We start from the raw sequence: 12259 nt of genomic DNA on the forward strand, positions 1-12259 counted from the left end.
CCTTGATTCAGATTTCTTCCTTTTCGTTTTTTTCTTAAAACGAGCAGAGTATTAAAACAGATCCCCAGCCCCCTTCCTTGTGTACGTGGGCATGAGGAAGGGCTGTAATGGTCTGGGTGGATGAGATAACATCAGGAAGGAAACCAATGATCTTCAATGCTAACTCTGACAGCATTTCACAAACCTTTCCTGCTGCAGCGTACAACTGGAAGTGATGTCACAGGCCTGCACAATACATCATGCCAATGTGTCAGACGTGCTTTAAATTCCTACAGCACAGCAGCAATTGTGACAGAATGAAAATCATTTTATCTAATAATAATAGTATGTGCGAGTCGGTGGGCTACCGTTTTTGTTATGTAAAGATTCCGAACCAAGCTAAAATTAACCCCTTTTACGTGATAGAGATCACTATGTACAAAGTTGTCAAGGTTTAATTCCTTTAACACAAATTGATTTTTTCCCCTGGTATTTTACTTAATTCTATCATCGGTTATTTACAAAATGACCATAAAAATGTGAAGCAAAGCACGCACATAATCATGTGAATCCCCACATGTGAAATTGGTTATTCTAGTCAACAAACTGTTGCGAAAGTGAGCAGATGACCAATTATGTTTTAATGTAAACTTCCAATTGCACTCTTATTTAAAAACATTACGGTATTTGTCTTTCCGAATATGACTGACTGTAACTAAAGGTTTACAGCCAAACGTTAAAATAAATCTTTAAGTAGGATCGTCATGTGTCAACACTGCTGCAACAAGAAGAAAATAACTAATGCTGCTTATCATAAAATGAGCACAAAAATAAACTATTATGGAGGAACCAAATGTATAACCATTTCCGATACAATAAATAAGTTGCGACATATCAATGAGATATAGGACTTTGGGGTTTATTCACTAAAGGGAGAGTGGACAGGAGAACTTTAAGGAGAACTACCTCACTTCAGAACACTGATACATTTCTAAAAGCAAGAAGGGCTGAACAGGCCCTGTATAATGCATAACCCAATGTGCAATTGAGCAATCTTACTGCTCTCTGCAGCAGAGACTCATGGAGATTGGACCAAACTCTCCCTTTAGTGAATAAACCCTTCTGAGAATAGTCATGGCTGATCATATACAAAGCAATCCATTACCTTTCCAATACTTACTGGCACATAATGGCTTTACCAATTGATTATTGGCCTAATTATGATGCCACGGACACCAAATAAATGTAACAAGTTCATTAATTGCATCATGAAAGATTTAGGTTTCATCTCAACGTGGTGGGTCTTTGTACGGCTCCTACATATCTGCTTAATAAAAACATCACAAAGCATTCCATATACTCCAATCTAAAAGTGTACCAAACACCGAAAAAAATTGGCGCTCTTTTCCATACGTGTAACCCGTTAGTCAAGCTGTTCAAAACTTTGAGTTACAGGAGATACCAACTAGAATAATTATGGCAAGAATGATCAAGATACACTTACAGTTCCCACTAGAGGATATATAAATCCTGCTCCAATGCTTGCTCGCACATCACTAATAGGCAGAATGAAGCCAGTCGGGACACCTTTCTTCTCGGGCTGATGAGACAACGATAGGTGGGTCTTTGCCATGCAGATTGGAAGGTTACCAAAACCCTGTGAAGAAGAGTATGCAGAATAACAATCACATCATGGCAATAAAACATTCACTTCTTAATCCCAAATAAATAATTAATTACAGGTATCAATTATGAGCAATTATATGGTGCCACATGAAAGTTACTCACATATAACAGGAGTTACCCACAGGTGGATAAGCCTTCCAGCGGGTAACTAGAGGGGGTTCTGAATGATGATGGAAAAAAATGGACATAAGCATCCATTTAAAAAGGCACACACTTGCAGCATTCTCTATCATCTCATTATTATACAATATATTAAACACCGCCCATCCATTATAGATCCGAGTGCAACTGTTCTGCTGGTTCCGTGCAACTCTCCCCAGAAGGTCCAAATGCCCAGTTGACCAAAACACTTCTCCGAGAAACGCTGAGAATAGTACTGGAAAACAATTTTATTCAAGGCACTGCACTAATTCTTTTTTTTGTTTGCTTGTTTAAAACGATGCAAGATTGTGAAGCAGCTTTCATCTGGATAATTACTGCTTGTTAGAATACACAGATAAGAGTATTGCTTTTCACTGCTTCTTCAAAAAAAAGCACCAAGTTATATAGAATATCATCATACATACATGGCATAAATTCAAATAAAATTTTAAATATTAAAAAACAAAACAAAAAAAAAACGAGTTAAGTTTGTAAATAGTGTATGAACCTGGGGCCTTTCCAGCTATATATGGATAATTTCCAAGTGCAGAACAAAAAAGGGAAATCAAATTATGGAAGAATAAAAAAAAATCTTTGATACAGCTGGTCTGACCTAGCATGGGTCACATTCCAAAGTGAATTGAAATTACATTCTTAATAAAGTTATAGAACAACTGACCAAGATTAGCTCTGAAGTTCAGGACTGGGGTCCTATTTGTATGGGAACGGATGGTCTCCTGTTAGTGCATGACTATGACTAGACTTCGTCTTCAGTAATTGAGTTGTCAGTGTTAAAAAAAACGCTACTGGTCGAACTGATAAACAAGTTCAAATACTTTTATCTGAATCACAGGATCTAGGCAGCAGGGACTTTATCATGAAAGTGCAGTGCAACGGTGTCTGAGACGGCTATGTATAACCAATTTCGTACATCTGTTTGCAATCCCTGATGCAGTCTTCCAAGTATGCGATGTTACAAGCAGGGTTGGCCTACCATATGAACAAACTTGGTGGCTACCATGACCTTTTTTCTTTTGTAAGCATGTTAGAACTGGGTCGTGCTGGACTAGGGGATGGAGGGGGTGCAATAACACTCACGGGCCAGTCCAAATTCATCAAACATGAGTAGTCTGAATTGAGTAGGATGAAGATCTTCCATAACGTCGCAGCAGTAGCACAGCAGCTCAAACCATATGAGAGGAACAATAGGCTCCACATGTTGTATGGAAGGGCCACTAGGCTTATTCCCCGCCCCCAGGCCAGCCCTACCACGGCCAAAACTGTGTGCTTAAGACCATTATGGTCTCCTACAAAAACACAGTGTCTGAAGTATATCATCAGGTATAAATTATACACATAAACACACACACAATATATATATATATATATATTTTTTTTTTTTATTTTTTTTTGAAAGACATCTCTGTTTGTGCCATTGATATTAACACACTTACCTGTTGGCTGTAAACCTCTATTTTGGACTGGGCCTTAGGAGAAAGTTCTATATCATCAGCGCCGTAAACCTTCTGAGCAATTGTTCTGATTTTTTCAGCTATGGGAAGCTGTAAAAAAACCAAAAAACAAACAAATAAAAAGTTTAACACAACGTTATGCGGCCCCTTCGCAAGCCCACATTTTGTCAAAATTCAACACATACCATTTACAGCCAGATGGCCCTTATCAGAACCATTCTCCTACATCTAGAAAAGCATATTGATAGCATTGAGTTTATCTACCGCATGGAATGTTTCTACAAGTCACTAGAGAAAAACCCACTCAATTCTTGGAAGCGTGGTCATTGTGAATTGAGACCATGGAAATATAAACTTGCAGATTATTCTTTTTAATGGTGAATAGCATGCCAATCCTTCGACAATCCTAGCCCTAATAGTTGCCTTTTTTACACTAAGACTTGTTTTAAGGACTTTTATGTGTATCTGAAAGCTAACAACTGAACACAGCACTGACTTTTTTTTTATTATTTAAAAAGAAATCATTCTACAACAATACAAAATACATATATGGTTCCTTTCAGAAGCAAAGGGATTGTATTAATACCGCACGTACGTTATCCCATTCACAATCAGACTAAGCTTTGCCAGATATAACAGTGTGGAGTCGAGGAGAGATTAACAAGGACACTCTAACCCATAAACGACATGCAATGGTAAATAAACATAATGAGAAACATACATTTGTAGGGTTTATTGTGCGCTTTGTGCAAAAGACACAAAGATAAAGCTTGATAAAAGTCTACGTTAATGATGTCACAGGTCTGCTTAGATGCAGCACCGCATGCCAACATGCAACACAACATGTTAATGCACCATCCATATGCCCTCACACAGATGCCCACTGAATGTTCATTTCTTCCGAGGATTTATCAATGGGGTACATCCATGATAGGTTGAGGCTTATATCCACGTCAAAGTTTGGACATGCATGCATACAAGTGCCTTTGTGTAAGTGGACATGGGTACATGAAATCAATAGGAGCGCGTTCTACGAGTGTGTACAGAGGATCTTTGAAGCTGTCCCACGGGCCAATGCTGGAAAGAAGGCACGTGCGGTGATTTCTGCTCCTAAATAGTACATAATAGCCTATGGAGAACTACAGGTCTCCAATCCAATAATACAAATAGTTACTCCTTTTTAATATAGTTAAATTGTCATGGTTCCAAAATTTGTTTGATTCATCATAAAATAAATTGGAATGTTGTTTTTTTTTTCTTCCTTTTGTTGACCATTAATAAAGAAACGGCTTTTGCTCACAAAGCTTTAGATTGCTTTCCTTGAGCTAATAATTTTGAACCATGTCTTTAGTATCAAAACATACTGTTACAGCACAAGGTCATGGTTAGAATTAGCTGCGCAAAACAAAAGCAGGCTAACCTCTCAAACGAATGCCTACATCTGCCGCGTGGGAAAACATAGTACCGAATTCAAGAGTTTAAACGAGACGTTTTTGTAAATCAAAGCAGAATGATGGTGTCAGGATGAACTTTTCAGTGATCGAGTTTCTAGATTAAGTAATGGTTACACTATAACGGCCTTGATAGTTCTCTAAAGCGTAAGCGAGGTTCACCTCTAGCATTTACATGTTTCCCCTAAAATAAATTAAACTTAACTCAAACCTAAATTATTATTCTTTTTTTTTTACTTCTTCTAGATCAACATATATGGATACTCAGAAGGGTTGAACTTAATGGACTTGGTGTTTTTTTTTCAACCTGGGTAGCTATGTAAATACAAGTTGCTTTCTCTAAATTCCAAGGACATATCGTACAATAACTTTTGGTTCTACAAAAAAAGCAAGTTATTTTTCCAAGGTAAAACGGTCAAATGTCCACACTTAAGAGAACCAACTTCAAAAATGATGGCGGTAGCAAATACAAACGTACATTACAGACACAATCTGCAAATAAATAACAAACTTTAAGAACATGTCATTGAAACAGCCAATTGACTAGTGTCACATCAAAGAGTTCTCATGAGATTTGTGATTAGTAGGACGAGGAAGTTCAGCTTTGCCCCATGGGAGACTTGTCTAAAATATTGATTTCACTTCTATATTGACTTGTTTATGTTCAGAGTGATGCTTGCAGGCGAGTATGTCTGGGGTGGAAACAGAACAGATCTATTGACGGATGGACACAAAAAACTGGTCAAGCTTGGAGAAACGCATTAAAGTCCATTATGAAGGGCCAAACACTAGAGAGAATTTTCCCTGCAAGGAAGGCCAAGTTAGCTTTTCATAATGTATAGTTAACGGAGTAAGGTGAAATTGTTCAAATCACACACAAAACCCTCTCCAATGAATATACACAGGAGGGCATCTTTTACACACCATGGGACAAGCGATTTTAACTTCATGTTCTCAGGATCTGCATTGTTATTCTTCCCCAATAAGTTACCTCTCCCTTGTTGTTATTGATCAGTTCAGGCAGCCTTTGTACAGACGTGCAAGCAGCAGGGAGATAACTTCAGGACAGAATACGGATTACATTATTCTGGCTCCACTGATCTCAGTTTCCCAGGCATTTACCAAATTTATGACGTAGTAGACGTTTAGGGTAGATCTTTTGAGTTACGATCCCTTAGCGGACAGTGCCTGTGCAAAAACGGGACAAGATATGGAGCGGAGTGATCTAGAGGGAAAGCTTCCTTGCTAGGATTTCTTAGTAACAAACACCATCCCAAGGGTATTTAAATTCTCCACTGGTCTGGGTGCTTATCACCACTCACAGAGACCAGGAAATATCTAGCAAACTTAAAAAGTAAACGAGTGTGAACGAAGACTTACAACTAAAGCTCTTTACTAGAAATCTCTGAGCTTGGGGCTGGGGTGAGACATTGCGGATATCAACCTTTTGACCAATTTCTGGTCATTTGAGGCATAAATGCTGCATGGATGGTTGCGCCTTCACTTAGCCTTTGCATTAAAATATAAAAAAACTAAACACACATCAAGATCAACAAAAGTGTGCGCACTGGCCAAAAATGAAACAATCTCATAAAATCATGTTCAATTTACTCTTACCGAGGGGATTATAAATTAATTAGAAAAACGTGTTCCAGGGACCAGGTTGCTACAAACGTTTGTCTCGTTGTATTAAAGATTTTTATGTATTTGTTTTGTCTCTCGAAGTTTGTTTATATCAGAGGGAAAATATAATAAAGCATATTTTAGCTTGAGGACCATGTTCACGTTGAGCCTTAACAATAGGTTTTCTAGAAAAAAAAAAAAACATACATTTCCAAAACAAATGATATAAGTGTCTTTCATCCATTTAAGGTCTTGTAAATCTTGTTTTAACAAATGATTACTTCCTTTTAACAAGCGGGTAATGCAGACGTCTTACACTAAACACAGTATGAGGCGTGATGTATAGGGTTGAAGTCAATCGGCTAGCTGGGCTCGCTAACTTAAAGAAATATTTACCCCACAGGAACAGGCTGCTTACTCAGCTTAAATAGCCAAGTTGGACCCTGGGTTCACAATATGGAATCCATCAGCTCAAATGTTTTAAATCTGTAACAGGAGAGTCTGCCGGGACTGAAACATCTAAACACTGGAGATTTATAAAGGAAATCCTCCTCTTTTTCTCACCATATGTCCTAAAGCAACATTTCCAAAACTTTTTTTAAAAACCTTATACCTGTATTGTCAGCTTTTTCCAATTAGGCACCCATAATATCAATGTTTTCTCATCAGATATATCTCTAGCATCTGGATTTTTTTTTACATAAAATTAAGCAGGCGTGCAAGTACCGTATTGGCTCGGATATAAGCCGCCCCCGTATATAGGCCGCACCCTAAAAGTTTGGTGCTTTTTTAAAGAAAAAGGTTTTTTCTTTAAAAAAGCACCAAAAAAAACATGCTGCCACTGTCCTCCCCCCCGAGATATGCTGCCACTGTCCTCCCTCCCCGAGATACGCTGCCACTGTCCTCCCTCCCCGCGATACGCTGCCGCTGTCCTCCCTCCCCGCGATCCGCTGCGCTCCCTCCCCGAGATCCGCTGCCCTCCCTCCCCGAGATCCGCTGCCCTCCCTCCCCGAGATCCGCTGCCCTCCCTCCCCGCGATACGCTGCCCTCCCTCCCCGCGATACGCTGCCCTCCCTCCCCGCGATACGCTGCCCTCCCTCCCCGCGATACGCTGCCGCTGTCCTCCCTCCCCGCGATACGCTGCCGCTGTCCTCCCTCCCCGCGATACGCTGCCGCTGTCCTCCTCTGCCCCCCCTCCTCGACTTACCGGAGCAGACTCCCGGGTGTCTTCAGGGCCGGCGAGGGACATCTACGCAATACGCGTATGCAACTTCCGGTACCGTTACCGGAAGTTGCATTTGCGTATTGCGTAAATGTCTCCCGCCGGCCCCGCAAGACACCCGGGAGTCTGCTCCGGTAAGTCGGGGGTGGGCAGAGGTAAAACGCTTAGATAACCTCCCGTGCCGGCACCCCCCCCCCGTGGGAAGTGCTGGCAGGGGAGGCTGTCTGAGCGTATCGGGGAGAAGGATGCAGGTCCCCTGCACCGCTGCGGGGGATCTGTATCTTAACCCCGCTGCCTGCCCGGTGCCCGGGACTGCATGTCCCGGGCGTCGGGCGCTAGACCCCGAATATAGGCCGCACCCCCACTTTAAAAACTTAAAGTGGGGGAAAAAAGTGCGGCCTATATTCGAGCCAATACGGTATGTTCATGCCTTCCTCTCAACGTTTAATTTTGACAAGAAAGAAAATATTGTATTAAAAAAGGCCGCTGATGAGTGCCCCATACAGACTATGAGAATACAACCAAACTGAATTAAAACGCCAGGTCAGCAGATAAATCACACAGTATTTAATACTCCTTTTTATGTTGTAATTCCCTTTTAAGGAATTTACAGGTTAAAAATCTCAATCAAGGCAATATACTTACTTGAGGCTTTAGCCATAATACGACAGACCTTGGCGAGTTACAGTACACTTGTTTGAAACAGAAACTTACCTTAAGGTCGTATAAATACGTGAAGTTATTTCTTTGACTTGCAGCTCCCTTTACTGCCTGGGCTAGATCGACAGACCCTCTCCCGCCAATGGACCAGTGATTACATGGAACAGCGTCAAACGCCCCGGACTCCTTTGCAATCTTACACACTAGGTCAATCTCTTTCTGGGAATCGTTTCTGTTCGATTGAAATATAAACAGTCAGGCATCAATTCATACCACTACTAAACAGACATGCAGATTCAACATTAACGGTTTAAGCGAATCCCCCACCTCCCCCCAGATTGCTAGAACGGCACCCTCTTTACCATTTGGTTCTAAGCGATGCACTATTTGTCATGTCCTATTTACCCATTGTACAGCTCTGCTGCATATGACGGTGCTATATAAAACAGATAACTTCCAGATTTTCCTTTGCATTATGATTGGTCAGTCTCAGTGAGCTTCTATAGCAAGAAGTGCCAATCTGTCTCTGCAAAATTCACAGAGAATGTGGGGAGATTTTTTGGACTGGCTAAAGCGTGCATTATGCTTAGCCAAGCCAACTCTTCCTACAGTAGCAGATAACCAATAATAATCACGCAATGGACCTTCAAAGGCTGGCTGAATAGAACAAGACATGAGGATCTCTTGAACCAAGACTGGGTTGTTATGATGGTATATAGATACAAGTGGGGCAGATAGGTTAAAAACAGTCCGAGACAGATATGCAAGTATGTTTTACCATAACATATGAATTATGATATTTTCAAATCAGGAACCCTTCGTGTAATGATAAAGAATGAGTATTTGGCTTAGATTTATTCTAACACAGCAATTTCTAAGCATGTCTACTGCAGCCTACAGCTGTTATTCATCCGATGCAATTCATCATTAAGGTTTAAATATAATACTTACTTGAAGACGTTTAAAGCAACAACCACTGGAACTCCAAACTGCTGAGCAATTTGAATTTGCTTCTGCAAATTGCAACACCCACGTTCAACCAAGTCGAGATTCTGTAAGGCAGATGTGAACAATGTGCTTAAGCCCATTAAAGGATTTTTGTTTGATGAATATCACTACCCAGCTTATTGTCAGGATAAATAATCATTCTTTATTGCTGAATTATTAATATTAATCAATTTGTATTCTACGATCTAAACGTCTGAGCATATGGCTAGGCCGATGGCATTCAACCATGTAGCAAGAGGTCTGCTCAAACCTGCGGCCAAACACTATCACATTTCCAGCGTTTGGCTTGAAAGACCTACAGCTCACGTATCAAGCCACGAGAAAGCTTTACTGCAATCTGTAGGCCGTCTAAGGCTGATCTCGAAGAAAACAAAACAATCAAACAGAGAAATTGAGGATGACAGCAGATTTTTATATAAATTGTTGGAATAAGGGAGGCAAGATCAGGGGCAATGATCCTTAAGTGATGTGTGTGTTGGCATGATTACGTGTGTGAGGGTGTATGTGTGAATGTGTGTGTGTTAGCATGAGTGTGTATTAGTCTGAGAGTGTAAATGTGTGTGCTAGTGCATAAATGGCTTATGTTACAGCAGGTGGGGAGTTTCAAGGGGCTGGCGGAAGGCACTCAGCTTTCCTGTCCCTTGGGCCCAAAGGTGCCAGCCTTACCCTGGATGCAGGGTTGGGCGGGGGTACTGTACCACAGATCAGATCTCAATTTGTTATTGAAAAAAATGCCAGCACTTTTAATGCAAATTTAAGTACTTCTCGGTTTAGTACCTGTAGGATCCAATACACCATCTCCTACACTGATATAAAGAACAATTACACTATTCATCTCCAACTTTGCATTTGGTGAGCCTTAATCCCATATTAAACTAGTATTAACAAACAGTCAGTGGATGGAAAATCCATTGGCCTAAGAGCCCGGTGGAATGTTACAGACGGGGAAGTTGCACCAATGCCAAGCAAAGAGGTGCTAGAAACAGGTTTTTAAGCAAGAAGATCAAACATTCTTTATAGGCGCTTTGGTCACATTACGTTACCACGCTGTAATGGCGTGCCTGCTCACAATTTAAGGGCATGAGGTGTGTGTGACATGGCAGTCCACTTGCAATCTATAACCTAGTAATGCTGGGAAGTTTAAACAGTGAAACAGTGTTTTAAAATCCGACAAGAATAATACCAAACCGCACTTGAAATGTTTGCAAGATCACAATAATGAAATCCGTGTTTGATTAAAATGGAAAATGTTTGTTTGCAAACTGCTGAAACTTCTAAAAAAAAGCATACTAAATGGGCGGTCATCGCACTTTTTTTCCTGGACAAACAAGCCAGATCACAGAAACAGCAGGTACTTCTCAACTCTGCAGGGTATATGCAAGCTGAGAAAGATGGAGGGCTTCAATTTATGTCATAAACAAACCGAGCTAACTGGTCTTTTAAATAGCCACAACTGTGCGCCGGTAAAAGCCAAAATACTATTAGCTAGTAAACCATTTTTTACATATTTAAATGACCATAACTGGGCTTATGATTTAAAAGGCCAATATATCTACTAGACATATGCCGGAACAGAAAAGGTCATGACCATAGGATCACTGCATTCCCCAAACCCGATTGCATGTTTTGTACGCGATTCAATACCTCTTCTGTATATTCTCTTGCAAGAGGCGCACCAGATGAAACCTGAAATCACAAAACACAGCGCATCTTAATATCGATCAAGTTAAATGGGAGATGGGTGGGGTGGGTCGTCTTCACAAAAATCAACCTTAAAAACATAATATAGGAAACAATTACATTGGGGCCACCTCCATGCATCTTCAATGCGCGGATAGTTGCAACGATAACAACCGCATCAGGAACCAGTCCAGAAGATCTACACTTGATATTGAAAAACTTCTCCATTCCAATGTCTGCTCCAAAACCAGCTTCTGTAACTGAAAATAGACAAAAGTTAAAAAAAATTAATAAAATAAATTTGATAAACACAAACAATACTTTGCTTATATTAATACTTATTTTTGGTGTTAAAACACCATTCATGATCTTTAGTGTAGGTTTGCGTGGTGTACAAAGAGATATACTGGAACGTATGAACCCACACACGAGCCACTTTTGGATTTTAAATCAGATCAGTCACATTGCAGGTAAATCAAATGCTGGAATCGCCATCACCTGCCTCTAACCTCTCTCTCCTTGTAAAACGAATCACGCATACATCATGTGTCCTGGCGGCACAAGCATCTAACCAATGCGGGCCAATGACAGGCATGCAGTCTGTGATTATAGAATAGTTATCCCGCATAAGGGATCACATGAGTCAAATCACATTTTGGAGAAAATAAGGTCATTGTTCATCTTTGTAGGCACAATGTCTTTGTATTTAATAAGCTTACAAAACACCAAGATAAAAAAAAGTAGAACGTAAGATGCCAATATGTTGTTGCTACATACTATGAAACCCACTTAGAGGTTCTAGAAGCTGCACTGCTCATCATGTTCATAACTATATTATATATAAAAAATGATAATGTACATGAAAGGGAAACTTCTGAAGTGTCGGATATCCTCAGAGAGAACTTCCATTTAGCGGTGACATCAATGTGTGGAAGCCTTCACACAAACAAAGACACAAAGAGCCTACAGGCTGCGCGCTGCAAGACAAAGGCTAAGGCAGTAATATCTGAGCTTGACGTCTGCTCGAGGAAGGAAACAGGACACGGTTCTAAACCAGCGGAGATGAAGGCAACGTACTGCAAAGGAAATTAAGTGGAGTGCACGTAAGATGAAAACAATGATGCGTGCCAAGATATTACATTGGAAAGTAGCATGTGATCACATACACCCTGCAATCACTCCTATATTATTTCCTTCTTTCCAAAAACAGGTGCCAAGGAAAATATCAACAAAAACGCAGCTCTGAGGGATATCTGTTGGTTTAATATAATTTTGCTCCGCTATTTAACCGATTAAGGAAGCAATTAAACAAGGAGTTCAATAGAATGTCGTTTAGA

General features: G+C 40.4%; 1 protein-coding gene across 1 annotated transcript in view; it reads right to left on the reverse strand.

Moving 5' to 3' along the window:
• The window catches only part of MTHFD1L (methylenetetrahydrofolate dehydrogenase (NADP+ dependent) 1 like), an 85698-nt gene that overhangs the window by 27085 nt on the left and 46354 nt on the right, over nt 1–12259 (reverse strand). Inside the window, exons 21-26 of the mRNA XM_053459624.1 lie at nt 11043–11182; nt 10887–10928; nt 9186–9286; nt 8289–8466; nt 3261–3368; nt 1484–1636 (exon numbers count right to left, since the gene is read on the reverse strand). Of these exons, the coding sequence (XP_053315599.1) occupies nt 1484–1636; nt 3261–3368; nt 8289–8466; nt 9186–9286; nt 10887–10928; nt 11043–11182 (722 nt within the window). The remainder of the gene's footprint in view (nt 1–1483; nt 1637–3260; nt 3369–8288; nt 8467–9185; nt 9287–10886; nt 10929–11042; nt 11183–12259) is intronic.

This window comes from Spea bombifrons, chromosome 3 (genome assembly GCF_027358695.1).
Source record: "Spea bombifrons isolate aSpeBom1 chromosome 3, aSpeBom1.2.pri, whole genome shotgun sequence".
NCBI lineage: Eukaryota > Metazoa > Chordata > Amphibia > Anura > Pelobatidae > Spea > Spea bombifrons.